Source organism: Anomaloglossus baeobatrachus, chromosome 5 (genome assembly GCF_048569485.1).
Source record: "Anomaloglossus baeobatrachus isolate aAnoBae1 chromosome 5, aAnoBae1.hap1, whole genome shotgun sequence".
Taxonomy (NCBI): Eukaryota; Metazoa; Chordata; class Amphibia; order Anura; family Aromobatidae; genus Anomaloglossus; species Anomaloglossus baeobatrachus.
Window position 1 is genome coordinate 500,673,868 of NC_134357.1, and position 15,783 is coordinate 500,689,650.

Here is a 15,783-nt window from a genome sequence, read left to right on the forward strand (position 1 = left end):
AATTGGCGGCTGCAACCGCCGTACGGCTCGCAGAGTCCAGGACAGCATTAATAGCGTAAGACGCAAATGCCGACGTCTGAGTGGTTATGGACGCCACCTGTGGCGCGGACGTGCGTGTGGCTGCGTCAATTTGCGCTTGACCTGCTGAGATAGCTTGTAGCGCCCATACGGCTGCGAACGCTGGGGCAAAAGAAGCGCCGATAGCTTCATAGATGGATTTCAACCAGAGTTCCATCTACCTGTCAGTGGCATCTTTGAGTGAAGCCCCATCTTCCACTGCAAGTATGGATCTAGCTGCCAGTCTGGAGATTGGAGGATCCACTTTGGGACACTGAGCCCAACTTTTGACCACGTCAGGGGGAAAAGGATAACGTGTATCCTTAAGGCGCTTAGAAAAACGCTTATCTGGACAAGCATGGTGATTCTGGACTGCCTCTCTGAAATCAGAGTGGTCCAGAAACATACTCGGTGTACGCTTGGGAAACCTGAAACGGAATTTCTCCTGCTGAGAAGCTGACTCCTCCACCGGAGGAGCTGAGGGAGAAATATCCAACATACGATTGATGGACGCAATAAGGTCGTTCACTATGGCGTCCCCGTCCGGAGTATCAAGATTGAGAGCGGCCTCAGGATCAGAATCCTGATCAGCTGTCTCCGCATCATCAACCAGAGATTCCCCCCTCTGAGACCCTGCACAATATGATGATGTCGAGGGAAAATCTAAGCGAGCTCGCTTAGTCGGTCTGGGGCTGGGGTCTGTGTCAGAACCCTCAGCCTGGGATCCATGAGATACCCCGGGAGGACATTGTTGGTCCAGCTGAGGTGGGCCAGGGAACAAAGATTCAACAGAGTCCCTGTGCTGAGATACCGGCCTGGACTGCAAGGCTTCTAGTATCTCAGCCATAGTCTCAGAGAGTTTTGCAAACTCCGTCCCCGTCACCTGAACAGTGTTAGCAGGTGGCTCCCCCTGGGCCCCTCTTAGCAGAGGCTCCGGCTGAGTAAGTGCCACAGGGGCCGAACAGTGCACACAATGAGGGTCAGTGGAACCTGCCGGTAGCGGGGTCGAACATGCGGCGTAGGCAACATAATAAGCCTGTGTTTTGGCACCCCTGCCTTTCGTGGGCGCCATGCTATTATCTTCCCTGAGTAACACAATAGGGTATATAGCCAGAAATCAACTGTGCACCATACAGTGTAAAACATATATACCATAAACATATAATGTTACACTACTGCACAATGGGGCTAGCACCACAGGTGCTGCTTACCACCCGCCTAAAGCGGTTGTGAGGCCACCAGAGTCCCTGCCTGGGTCTCCCAGACTTTGTCCCCCTCTGCAGCGTCCGAGGAGCTGACAGGAATGGCTGCCGGCGTCCTGAGGAGAGGAGGGAGCCGTGGGCGTGACCCAGAAAGAGCGGGAACTGGTGCCCGCACTGTGCACAGTGAGAGGGGTGGAGTATGCAAAGCATGCTCCAGCCCTCAGTGCTGCTCGTTCTGTGCAGCGTCCCGCCCTTCCCCTGCCTGTCAGGGCTGTGGGCGGGAGGAAAGGAAACTAGGCCGCAAAAAGCCGGGGACTCTAGTAATAAACGCGGCCGCCGTAAAAGCGCGGCCGGCGTTAAAGTCCCCGGCGCACTACAAGTCCCAGCCGCGCCGCAGTGTTTCCATGGCCGCGGCGGTCAGTGCGGCAGTCCCTATACATAAACACACTCAGCAACGCTGAGTGTGTAATGGCACATATTAACCCGGTCAGCGCCGTGGTCCCCGGTGCACTAGCACACCCAGCAAAGCTGGAGTGTTGCTGTGCGCTGTCCCCACAGGGATACAGAGTACCTCCAAGTAGCAGGGCCATGTCCCTGAACGATACCCGGCTCCTATCCAGCAGGCTCCACAGGAGTTGTGGATGAAGCACGGTCTCAGTGCCTGGAGACCGATAGGATCCCACTTCACCCAGAGCCCTGAGGGGGATGGGGAAGGAAAACAGCATGTGGGCTCCAGCCTCCGTACCCGCAATGGATACCTCAACCTTACAACACCACCGACAAGAGTGGGGTGAGAAGGGAGCATGCTGGGGGCTCTATATGGGCCCACTTTTCTTCCATCCGACATGGTCAGCAGCTGCTGCTGACCAATCTGTGGAGCTGTGCGTGCGTGTCTGACCTCCTTCGCACAAAGCAAAAAACTAACTGAGGAGCCCGTGGGAGCACGGGGGGTGTATAGGCAGAAGGGGAGGGGCTTAACACTTTTAAGTGTAATACTTTGTGCGGCCTCCGGAGGCATAGCCTATACACCCAATTGTCTGGGTCTCCCAATGGAGCGACAAAGAAAGAGTGTTTTATTTTACTATGGGCAGCAGCATGGGGGCGATATCTAACACAGGGGGACTTGTGCAATCCATAGGGGGCCATAGGCAGCACAGGGGAACATATGCAATCCATAGGGGGCCATAAGCAGCACAGGGGAACGTGTGCAATCCATAGGGGGCCATAGGCAGCACAGAGGGACGTGTGCAATCCATAGGGAGCCATAGGCATTACAGGGGAACATGTGCAATCCATAGGGGGCCATAGGCAGCACAGGGGAACGTGTGCAATCCATAGGGGGCTATAAGCAGCACAGAGGGACGTGTGCAATCCATAGGGGGCCATAGGCAGCACAGAGGGACGTGTGCAATCCATAGGGGGCCATAGGCAGCACAGAGGGACGTGTGCAATCCATAGGGGGCAATAGACAGCACAGGGGAACGTGTGCCAGCACAAGGGGGCTATATTCAATATAAGGGGGCCATATCCAGATTAAGGGGGCTAATTTTAGGATGGGGGGCTACGAGGGACATATACCCTATATGATTTGTTAGACGGACACTGGCATTATAAGATGGACCCCTTTTAACATTAAAAAAAAAAAATCTCTTTTCCTTCACCAAATTTGGGGGTGCATCTTATAATCAGGTGCATCTTATAAAGCGAAAAATACGGTATTTATTTACCGTATTTTCGGACTATAAGACGCACCTGACCATAAGACGCACCCTGGTTTTAGAGGAGGAAAATAGGAAAATAAAATTTTAACCAAAAAATATGGTTATGACACACTGTTATGGGGCGAGGATCTGCTGCTGACACTGTTATGGGGGTAATGTCCCCAAATTCTCTACTAAGGTACCCCATTCTGATAAGGATCCTCCTGCCTTGTATATGATCCTGCTCATATACCCCCCATCCTGCTAATAATATACCCCCCATCCATCCTGCTCATGATATGCCCCCATCCATGCTGCTCAAGATATGCCCCCATCCATCCTGCTCATGATATGCCCCCATCCATCCTGCTCATGATATGCCCCCATCCATCCTGCTCATGATATGCCCCCATCCATCCTGCTCATGATATGCCCCCATCCATCCTGCTCATGATATGCCCCCATCCATCCTGCTCATGAAATGCCCCCATCCATCCTGCTCATGAAATGCCCCCATCCATCCTGCTCATGAAATGCCCCCATCCATCCTGCTCATGAAATGCCCCCATCCATCCTGCTCATGATATGCCCCCATCCATCCTGCTCATGATATGCCCCCATCCATCCTGCTCATGAAATGCCCCCATCCATCCTGCTCAAGATATGCCCCCATCCATCCTGCTCATGAAATGCCCCCATCCATCCTGCTCAAGATATGCCCCCATCCATCCTGCTCAAGATATGCCCCCATCTATCCTGCTCAAGATATGCCCCCATCCATCCTGCTCATGAAATGCCCCCATCCTGGTAAATGGCGTGTATCCTGTGGCACAGGAAAAAAAAAAATAAACGTTTATACTTACCCTTCCTCACTCCCTGAAGCACCGATCTCTGTCTCAGCTGCAGCGCCGCGTGTGGAGCCGTCACCGGTGTCTGCAGCATCGCGTCTTCCTGTCTGTGCCGGCGGTAAGCTGATCGATTCTGGTGGATACTAGCGGGGCGCACAGCGATGACGTCATCGCGGTGCGCGCCGCTAGTGTCCAGATCAGCTGACCGCCGGCACAGACAGGAAGACGCGATGCTGCAGGGGGGCGGCTCCACACACTGTGACGGGTGAGTACACTGATTCACTGCACCCCGCGCTGATTATGATGCACGGGGGGCAGTGAATACAGCCGCACATGATCACTCCAGGCTGTAGTTGCCAGGGGTGATCACGGCCGGCTGCTAATTATGCACACACCCCCCCCCGCCCATCACCCCACCCACCTGTCAGCGCCGGTTTCGCTGAGAGATGATGGGCGGGAGGATGGGCGTGCATATGTAATGAGCGGGCCCACGTGGTCACGGCAGGCTGTTACAGCCTGCTCGTGCCGCCGATGACCCGCTGCACCGCGGCACCCTCATTCCCCGCAGCCTTATAGTCAGACCATAAGACGCACCCCCCCACTTTCCCCCAACATTTGGGGGGAAAAAAGTGCGTCTTATGGTCCGAAAGAAGGGAATTTTGTTTACTTACCGTAAATTCCTTTTCTTCTAGCTCTAATTGGGAGACCCAGACAATCGGGTGTATAGGCTATGCCTCCGGAGGCCGCACAAAGTACTACACTTAAGTGTTAGGCCCCTCCCCTTCTGCCTATACACCCCCCGTGCTCCCACGGGCTCCTCAGTTTTGGTGCAAAAGCAAGAAGGAGGAAAAATAATTATAAACTGGTTTAAAGTAACTTCAATCCGAAGGAAAACTCGGAGAACTGAAACCATTCAACATGAACAACATGTGTACACAAAAAAACAGGGGCGGGTGCTGGGTCTCCCAATTAGAGCTAGAAGAAAAGGAATTTACGGTAAGTAAACAAAATTCCCTTCTTCTTTTTCGCTCTATTGGGAGACCCAGACAATTGGGACGTCCAAAAGCAGTCCCTGGGTGGGTAAAATAATACCTCGTAAGAGAGCCGTAAAACGGCCCTTTCCTACAGGTGGGCAACCGCCGCCTGAAGGACTCGTCTACCTAGGCTGGCATCCGCCGCAGCATAGGTATGCACCTGATAGTGCTTCGTGAAAGTGTGCAGGCTCGACCAGGTAGCCGCCTGACACACCTGTTGAGCCGTAGCCTGGTGCCTCAAAGCCCAGGACGCTCCCACGGCTCTGGTAGAATGGGCCTTCAGCCCTGAGGGAACTGGAAGCCCAGCCGAACGGTAAGCTTCGATAATTGGCTCCTTGATCCACCGAGCCAGGGTTGATTTGGAAGCCTGTGACCCTTTACGCTGGCCAGCGACAAGGACAAAGAGTGCATCCGAGCGGCGCAGGGGCGCCGTACGAGAAATGTAGAGTCTGAGTGCTCTCACCAGATCTAACAAGTGCAAATCCTTTTCACATTGGTGAACTGGATGAGGATAAAAAGAGGGTAAGGAAATATCCTGATTGAGATGAAAGGGGGATACCACCTTAGGGAGAAATTCCGGAACCGGATGTAGAACCACCTTGTCCTGGTGAAAAACCAGAAAAGGCGCTTTGCACGACAACGCTGCTAGCTCAGACACTCTCCGAAGAGAAGTGACTGCTACTAGAAAAACCACTTTCTGCGAAAGTCGTGAGAGAGAGATATCTCTCATTGGCTCGAATGGTGGTTTCTGAAGAACCATCAGCACCCTGTTTAGATCCCAGGGTTCTAACGGCCGCTTGTAAGGTGGAACGATGTGACACTCCCTGCAGGAACGTGCGTACCTGTGGAAGTCTAGCTAGGCGCTTCTGGAAAAACACAGAGAGCGCTGAAACTTGTCCCTTAAGGGAACCGAGCGACAAACCCTTTTCCAGTCCAGATTGAAGGAAGGACAGAAAAGTAGGTAATGCAAATGGCCAGGGAGAAAAACCCTGAGCAGAGCACCACGACAGGAAAGAAGGGAATTTTGTTACTTACCGTAAATTCCTTTTCTTCTAGCTCTTATTGGGAGACCCAGACGATTGGGGTATAGCTACTGCCCTCCGGAGGCCACACAAAGCACTACACTAAAAAGTGCAAGGCCCCTCCCCTTCTGGCTATACCCCCCCGTGGTATCACGGGTTCTCCAGTTTTAGTGCCAAAGCAAGAAGGAGGAAGCCAATAACTGGTTTAAACAAATTAACTCCGAATAACGTCGGAGAACTGAAAAACCGTTCAACATGAACAACATGTGTACCCGCAAACAACAAAAAAATCCCGAAGGACAACAGGGCGGGTGCTGGGTCTCCCAATAAGAGCTAGAAGAAAAGGAATTTACGGTAAGTAACAAAATTCCCTTCTTCTTCAGCGCTCTATTGGGAGACCCAGACGATTGGGACGTCCAAAAGCTGTCCCTGGGTGGGTAAAGAGATACCTCATGTTAGAGCTGCAAAACAGCCCTCCCCTACGGGGATGTCACTGCCGCCTGCAGGACTCTTCTACCTAAGCTGGCATCCGCCGAAGCATAGGTATGCACCTGATAATGTTTGGTGAAAGTGTGCAGACTCGACCAGGTAGCTGCCTGGCACACCTGTTGAGCCGAAGCCTGGTGTCGCAAAGCCCAGGACGCACCCACAGCTCTGGTTGAGTGGGCTTTCAGCCCTGAAGGAACCGGAAGCCCAGCAGAACGGTAGGCTTCCAGAATTGGTTCTTTGATCCATCGAGCCAGGGTGGCTTTAGAAGCCTGCGACCCCTTGCGCTGGCCAGCGACAAGGACAAAAAGTGCATCTGAACGGCGGATAGGCGCCGTGCGAGAAATATAGATTCTGAGTGTTCTCACCAGATCTAGCAAACGTAAGTCTTTCTCATACCGGTGAACCGGCTGAGGACAAAAGGAAGGCAAGGATATATCCTGATTAAGATGAAACGAGGATACGACCTTAGGGAGAAACTCCGGAACGGGGCGCAGCACTACCTTGTCCTGGTGGAACACCAGGAAGGGAGCCTTGGATGACAGAGCTGCCAGCTCAGACACTCGCCTAAGCGATGTGATCGCAACAAGAAACGCCACTTTCTGTGACAGGCGAGAAAAGGAAACGTCCTTTAGAGGCTCGAAGGGCGGCTTTTGCAGAGCAACTAGTACTCTGTTCAGATCCCATGGATCTAACGGCCGCTTGTACGGGGGCACAATATGACAGACCCCCTGTAGGAACGTGCGCACCTTAGGAAGACGTGCTAGACGCTTCTGAAAAAACACAGATAGTGCCGAGACTTGCCCTTTAAGGGAGCTGAGCGACAAGCCCTTTTCCAACCCCGATTGCAGGAAGGAAAGAAAGGTGGGCAATGCAAATGGCCAAGGGGATACTCTCTGTGCAGAGCACCAGGATAAGAAAATCTTCCACGTTCTGTGGTAGATCTTAGCAGACGTTGACTTCCTAGCTTGTCTCATTGTGGCTACGACTCCTTGAGATAATCCTGCGGACGCTAGGATCCAGGACTCAATGGCCACACAGTCAGGTTCAGGGCCGCAGAATTCTGATGGAAAAACGGCCCTTAGGACAGTAAGTCTGGTCGGTCTGGCAGTGACCACGGTCGACCGACCGTGAGATGCCACAGATCCGGATACCACGATCTCCTCGGCCAGTCTGGGGCGACGAGTATGACGCGGCTGCAATCGGATCTGATCTTGCGTAACACTCTGGGCAAGAGTGCCAGAGGTGGGAAGACGTATGGGAGCCGGAACTGCGACCAATCTTGAACTAATGCGTCTGCCGCCAGAGCTCTTTGATCGCGCGACCTCGCCATGAATGCCGGGACCTTGTTGTTGTGCCGGGACGCCATTAGGTCGACGTCCGGCACTCCCCATCGGCGACAGATTTCCTGAAACACGTCCGGGTGAAGGGACCACTCCCCTGCGTCCATGCCCTGGCGACTGAGGAAGTCTGCTTCCCAATTTTCTACGCCTGGGATGTGAACCGCGGATATGGTGGATGCTGTGTCCTCCACCCACATTAGAATGCGCCGGACTTCTTGGAATGCTTGCCGACTGCGCGTCCCTCCTTGGTGGTTGATGTATGCCACCGCTGTGGAGTTGTCCGACTGGATTCGGATCTGCTTTCCTTCCAGCCACTGTTGGAAGGCCAGTAGGGCAAGATACACTGCCCTGATTTCCAGAACATTGATCTGAAGGGTGGACTCCTGCGGAGTCCACGTCCCCTGGGCCCTGTGGTGGAGAAACACTGCTCCCCACCCTGACAGACTCGCATCTGTCGTGACCACTGCCCAGGATGGGGGCAGGAAGGATCTTCCCTGAGACAATGAGGTGGGAAGGAGCCACCATTGTAGAGAGTCCTTGGCCGTCTGGGAAAGAGAGACTTTCCTGTCCAGGGACGTTGACTTCCCGTCCCATTTACCGGTGAACCCCATGTCCCTGATTGTACTCCTGCTCCATATCCATCAGGTTCAACTGGGTCTGTGGATGGAGCCCGGCGTCAGAGCTTAGAGGCCGGCAGGATCCCACTTCCACAGAGCCCTACAAGGGGATGTGGAAGGAAAACAGCATGTGGGGCTCCAGCCCCTGTACCAGCAATAGGTACCTCAACCTTACAACACCATCCACGGGTGAGAAGGGAGCATGCTGGGGGCCCTATATGGGCCCTCTTTTCTTCCATCCGAAATAGTCAGCAGCTGCTGCTGACTAAAATCTGTGGAGCTATGCGTGGATGTCTGACCTCCTTCGCACAAAGCTTGAAAACTGGAGAACCCGTGATACCACGGGGGGGTATAGCCAGAAGGGGAGGGGCCTTGCACTTTTTAGTGTAGTGCTTTGTGTGGCCTCCGGAGGGCAGTAGCTATACCCCAATCGTCTGGGTCTCCCAATAGAGCGCTGAAGAAATTTTCCACGTCCTGTGATAAATCTTGGCGGACGTTGGTTTCCTAGCCTGTCTCATAGTGGCAATGACTTTTTGAGATAACCCTGAAGACGCTAGGATCCAGGACTCAATGGCCACACAGTCAGGTTGAGGGCCGCAGAATTCAGATGGAAAAACGGCCCTTGAGACAGCAAGTCTGGTCGGTCTGGTAGTGCCCACGGTTGGCCGACCGTGAGATGCCACAGATCCGGGTACCACGACCTCCTCGGCCAGTCTGGAGCGACGAGGATGGCGCGGCGGCAGTCGGCCCTGATCTTGCGTAACACTCTGGGCAACAGTGCCAGCGGAGGAAACACATAAGGGAGCTGAAACTGCGACCAATCCTGAACTAAGGCGTCTGCCGCCAGAGCTCTGGGATCTTGAGACCGTGCCATGAGCGTTGGTACCTTGTTGTTGTGCCGGGACGCCATGAGGTCGACGTCCGGCACCCCCCAGCGGCAACAGATCTCCTGAAACACGTCCGGGTGAAGGGACCATTCCCCTGCGTCCATGCCCTGGCGACTGAGATAATCTGCTTCCCAGTTTTCCACGCCTGGGATGTGAACTGCGGATATGGTGGAGGCCGTGGCTTCCACCCACATCAAAATCCGCCGGACTTCCTGGAAGGCTTGTCGACTGCGTGTGCCGCCTTGGTGGTTGATGTATGCCACCGCTGTGGAATTGTCCGACTGAATTCGGATCTGCTTGCCTTCCAGCCACTGCTGGAACGCTTTCAGGGCAAGATACACTGCCCGAATTTCCAGAACATTGATCTGAAGCGAGGACTCTTGCTGGGTCCACGTACCCTGAGCCCTGTGGTGGAGAAAAACCGCTCCCCACCCTGACAGACTCGCGTCCGTCGTGACCACCTCCCAGGATGGGGGTAGGAAGGATTTCCCCTTCGATAATGAAGTGGGAAGAAGCCACCACCGAAGGGAAGCTTTGGTCGCCTGAGAGAGGGAGACGGTCCTGTCGAGGGACGTCGGCTTCCTGTCCCATTTGCGTAGGATGTCCCATTGAAGAGGACGCAGGTGAAACTGCGCGAAAGGGACTGCTTCCATTGCTGCCACCATCTTCCCCAGGAAGTGCATGAGGCGCCTCAAGGGGTGTGACTGGCCTTGAAGGAGAGATTGTACCCCTGTCTGTAGTGACCGCTGCTTGATCAGCGGAAGCTTCACTATCGCTGAGAGGGTATGAAACTCCATGCCAAGGTATGTGAGCGATTGGGCCGGTGTCAGATTTGACTTTGGAAAATTGATGATCCACCCGAAACTCTGGAGAGTCTCCAGGGTAGCGTCGAGGCTGTGTTGGCATGCCTCTTGAGAGGGTGCCTTGATCAACAGATCGTCCAAGTACGGGATCACCGAGTGACCCTGAGAATGGAGGACCGCTACTACAGTAGCCATAACCTTGGTGAAAACCCGTGGGGCTGTTGCCAGGCCGAATGGCAGTGCCACGAACTGCAGGTGTTCGTTTCCTATGGCGAAGCGCAAGAAGCGCTGGTGCTCTGGGGCAATCGGAACGTGGAGATAAGCATCTTTGATATCGATCGATGCAAGGAAATCTCCTTGGGACATTGAGGCGATGACGGAGCGAAGGGATTCCATCCGGAACCGCCTGGTCTTTACGTGTTTGTTGAGAAGTTTCAGGTCTAGGACAGGACGGAAAGACCCGTCCTTCTTTGGGACCACAAACAAGTTGGAGTAAAAACCGTGGCCCTGTTGATGAAGAGGAACAGGGACCACCACTCCTTCTGCCTTCAGAGTGCCCAGCGCCTGCAGAAGAGCCTCGGCTCTCTCGGGAGGCGGAGAAGACCTGAAGAATCGAGTCGGGGGACGAGAGATGAACTCTATCTTGTAACCGTGAGACAGAATGTCTCTCACCCAGCGGTCTTTTATTTGTGGCAGCCAGACGTCGCAAAAGCGGGAGAGCCTGCCACCGACCGAGGATGCTACTAGAGGAGGTCGAAAGTCATGAGGAAGCCGCCTTGTTAGCGGTGCCTCCAATGTTCTTTTTAGGACGTGACTTAGACCGCCATGCATCAGAGTTCTTTTGTTCTTTCTGAGACCTTTTGGACGAGGAGAATTGGGACCTGCCCGCGCCCCGAAAGGACCGAAACCTCGCCTGCCCTCTCCTCTGTTGGGGAATGTTCTGTTTGGGCTGGGGTAAGGATGTATCCTTTCCCTTGGATTGTTTGATGATTTCATCCAGACGCTCGCCAAACAGCCTGTCGCCAGAAATTGGCAAACTGGTTAAGCGCTTTTTGGAAGCAGAATCTGCCTTCCATTCCCGTAGCCACAAGGCCCTGCGGAGTACCACCGAATTGGCGGTCGCCACCGCCGTACGGCTCACAGAGTCCAGGACAGCATTAATAGCGTAAGACGCAATTGCCGAGGTCTGGGTGGTAATGGATGCCACTTGTGGCGCGGCCGTGCAAGTGGCTGCTTCAATTTGCGCTTGACCTGCTGAGATAGCTTGCAGCGCCCATACGGCTGCGAATGCTGGGGCAAAAGAAGCTCCGATAGCTTCATAGATGGATTTCAACCAGAGCTCCATCTGCCTGTCAGTGGCATCTTTGAGCGAGGCCCCATCTTCCACTGCAAGTATGGATCTAGCCGCCAGTCTGGAGATTGGAGGATCCACTTTGGGACATTGAGTCCAACCTTTAACCACGTCCGGGGGGAAAGGATAACGTGTATCCTTAAGGCGCTTAGAAAAACGCTTATCTGGACAAGCATGGTGATTCTGGATTGCCTCTCTGAAATCAGAGTGGTCTAGAAACATACTCTGTGTCCGCTTGGGAAACCTGAAACGAAATTTCTCCTGCTGAGAAGCTGACTCCTCCGCCGGAGGGGCTGAGGGAGAAATATCCAGCAACTGATGGATGGACGCAATAAGATCGTTCACTATGGCGTCCCCGTCTGGAGTATTAAGATTGAGAGCGCTCTCAGGATCAGAATCCTGATCAGCTGTCTCCGCATCATCAACCAAAGATTCCCCCCGCTGAGACCCTAAACAATATGATGTCGAGGGAAATTCTAAGCGAGCCCGCTTAGTCAATCTGGGGCTGGGGTCTAAGTCAGAACCCTCAGACTGGGATGTAGGAGATACCCCGGGAGGACATTGTTGGTCCAACTGAGGGGGGCCCGGGAACAACGATTCAACAGGGTCCCGTTGCTGAGATACCGGCCTGGACTGCAAGGCTTCTAGTATCTTAGCCATAGTCTCAGAGAGTTTAGCAAACTCAGTCCCCGTCACCTGGACAGTGTCAACAGGTGTCTCCCCCTGGGCCCCTCTTAGCATAGGCTCCGGCTGAAGAAGTGGCACAGGGGTCGAACACTGCACACAATGAGGGTCAGTGGAACCTGCCAGTAGTGGGGTCTTACAAGCGGCGCAGGCAGCATAATAAGCCTGTGTTTTGGCACCCCTGCCTTTTGTGGGCGCCATGCTATAGTTTTCCTTGAGTTACACAAAAGGGTATATAGCCAGAATGCACTGTGCTCATACAGTGTAAAGTATATATGATACACAAATAATGTACCAATACACTACAGCACCATGGGGCTAGCACCAACAGGTGCTGCTTACCAGCCGCCTAAAGCGGTTGTGAGGCCACCAGAGACCGTGTCTGGGTCTCCCAGGACTTGTCCCTCTTCTGCAGCGTCGGTGGAGCTGACAGGAATGGCTGCGGCGTCCTGACGAGATGAGGGAGCTGTGGGCGTGGCCGAGAAAGAGCGCGAACTGGTGCTCACACCGTGCACAGTGAGGGGGGGTGGAGTATGTAAATCATACTCCAGCCCTCAGAGCTGCTCGCTCCGTGCAGCGCCCCGCCCTTCCCCCTGCCTGTCAGGGCTGAGGGCGGGAGAAAAGTAAACTAGGCCGCAAGGAAGCCGGGGACTCTAGTAATAAACGCGGCCACCGTAAAAGCGCGGCCGGCGTGAAAGTCCCCGGCGAACTACAAGTCCCAGCCGCGCCGCAGTGTCCCATGGCAGCGGCGGTTAGTGCGGTAGCCCTTACATATAAACACACATATAGACCCGGTCAGCGCCGCGGTCCCCGGTGTACTAGCACACCCAGCAAAGCTGAGGTGATGCCGTGCGCGGTCCCCACAGGGATACAGAGTACCTCCAAGATGCAGGGCCATGTCCCTGAACGATACTCGGCTCCTATCCATCAGGCTCCACAGGAGTTGTGGATGGAGCACGGTCTCAGTGCCTGGAGACCGGTAAGATCCCACTTCACCCAGAGCCCAGAGGGGGATGGGGAAGGAAAGCAGCATGTGGGCTCCAGCCTCCGTACCCGCAATGGATACCTCAACCTTAACAACACCGCCGACAAGAGTGGGGTGAGAAGGGAGCATGCTGGGGGCTCTATATGGGCCCACTTTTCTTCCATCCGACATAGTCAGCAGCTGCTGCTGACTAATCTGTGGAGCTGTGCTGTGTGTGTCTGACCTCCTTCGCACAAAGCAAAAAACTGAGGAGCCCGTGGGAGCACGGGGGGTGTATAGGCAGAAGGGGAGGGGCCTAACACTTTTAAGTGTAGTACTTTGTGCGGCCTCCGGAGGCATAGCCTATACACCCGATTGTCTGGGTCTCCCAATAGAGCGAAAAAGAAAATACGGTATTTTTTGGCTAAATACAAGACTAAGCACCCTTTAGTGCCACATGAAAGTCACTAAAGGGTGCCAGCTTAGAATATGCAGGGGGGTGGGACATTATATATGTCTTTCTCATCTATTAGCTATCTATTCATCTATCCATCTTTCCCTCTATCCACTATCTATCGATTATCTATTAATCTATATTATTTATTGCAGTTACAGCATAAAAAAAATCGGAGGCACCAACCTGCGGAAAAACCGCGGCAAAAACGCGGCAAACTGAATGCGTTTTTGGCGCATTTTTTTTTACCGCAGGTGCGGTAATCTTCAACTCCAATTAGTTTCTCAAGAAATTTTCTTGCGAAAAATCACTTTTCTAGCGCGCACATAGCCTAAAAACATCAAAAACTACTTTACCATTTAATTTACAATTCAACACAATTGCAGTATCCAACAAATCAACTGACTTTTTGGCATTTAGAGGTTATTACTCACCTGTGCGGTTATCTGTAGGAATCTCCTGTATACATCGCTCATCACCCCTCACATATGTCTCTGTAGTATTAATATGGGTCACATCTTCACCCTGAAACAGATATTGTATAGGTTAAGGACAATTGGAGAAGGATATCAAAATAGAGAAAAGATCATAAATGAACAAGACAATCACAAATGACATGATACCAGTAGTTACCACATAGCTGCAGGTTTCCTGTCTAAGGCTATGTGCGCACTAGAAAAAGGATTTTTCTTAAGAAATTTCTTGAGTGAAGATAATGATAGATAGAAAGATGGATAGATTAATAGATAGATTGATAAATAGATCTATAGATAGAGGGATAGAGTGATAGATAATCAATAGAGTCCCTGTGAGGACACTCGGCAGTTCTCGCGAGCGGTAATGTGTTCACAATACTGACCGTGAAAAATGACCTGTAGTTACCCCTGCAGCGTCGCTCACTGAACAAGGCTACATTGAGTAGGTGTCAGACGCGGCTGGATGCAAGCGTCGTGGAACCTCGGTGGATTACGCCGAAGCTGTGTGTTGGGGGAGGGGGGGGTAATAAAGTGGTGAAAGAGGGGCTTGTGTTTTATTTAAAATAAAGGATTTTTCTGTGTGTTTATTCACTTTTTTTTTTTTTTAAATCAGATACTTTTTTATTAAAACAGAATACATACAACAGAATAACAAATCGGCATCCAAATTAAGTTTATCACATCTATTAACCCTTTAACTCCCCCACCCCCACCCCGGCAGCAACACTTCTTCCCGATACTACATCCCATTTAGTACACACTTAGAATACCCTCCAACTGCAGTATAGCAACCATCCCGTTCATCCAGACGTGCAGAAGGAACTACTAGTAACACAAATAAAACAAAACACACACATCAGAGGTCTCCGACGGCTATCCCGGTCCCAGACCAGTTTACTGGTCCATCACTCATCCTATTCACATTGCAGCCAAGGAGACCATAGCTTCTCAAACATTTTAACATTCCCCCTTCTTTCATACACTCCCTGTTCCAGCTGAAGAATACATTTCACCCTTTTAATGTACTCTCCCCTGGTCGGGGGGGGGGGGGTGTCTTTTTTAATCCAGGACCTGGCGATCAGCTTTCTTGCCGCATACAGCAGCCTATCAATGGCAATTTTCATAGTATTTTCCACCCCAAGCTCCTCAACATATCCCAATATGCATAGCAATGGTTCCCTGGGAAGGACAAACCCATATGTTCTTGACGCATCTATAAGGGATAAGCAGGTTATCCTGCAGAAACACCTCCCCGTACTATATCTCCCTAAATAAAGACGAGAACCACGACTTTATTGCAGGAATGGCCACAGTTTCATTTTACCGTATATATGTATACCAAAACTCGTGGCCCAACATGCCACTCAATTGTTCAACTTAACCTTATACATATATACCCGTATAACCAGAAACACCGATAGATCCGTCCGAGAGGCAAACCATCATTCCTAACCCCCCGGCCGTAACCTCCAAACCGGCCCAGAGGACCACCTCGGCCGTGATCACCCGGCCCAAGGTGAGGGGTAACAACGTTCCATCGTTAATTACCCCTACCCAGAACCTGCGGGACCTCCGCCCACAAGTTCCCATCCACTCCGAAGCCACTCCCCTTGAGCGACTTCGTACCAAACAACCGACTGTCGGTACTCCCAACCTCTCAGACGGACCTATCACCCCGCTGTGACAACAATAGATTAGCAACTCAACCTTGTATTCACCTTTATTCCTTTTTTTTTTTTATAATTTTTTTTTTTTTTTTTTGAAAAAACCATCACCGTTTCACCTTTTTTTTTTTTTTTTTTTTTTTTATATAAACATATACATAAAAATTATATATCAGGGCGGGCGGGTGTTA

The 15,783-nt window shown here is 52.3% G+C and overlaps 1 protein-coding gene across 1 annotated transcript in view; it reads right to left on the reverse strand.

Moving 5' to 3' along the window:
* LOC142312828 (uncharacterized) overlaps positions 1-15,783 on the reverse strand; it is a gene marked incomplete at its 5' end in the record, with an annotated part of 95,678 nt that overhangs the window by 58,640 nt on the left and 21,255 nt on the right. Inside the window, one exon of the mRNA XM_075351814.1 lies at positions 13,887-13,977. Within this exon, the coding sequence (XP_075207929.1) occupies positions 13,887-13,977 (91 nt within the window). The remainder of the gene's footprint in view (positions 1-13,886; positions 13,978-15,783) is intronic.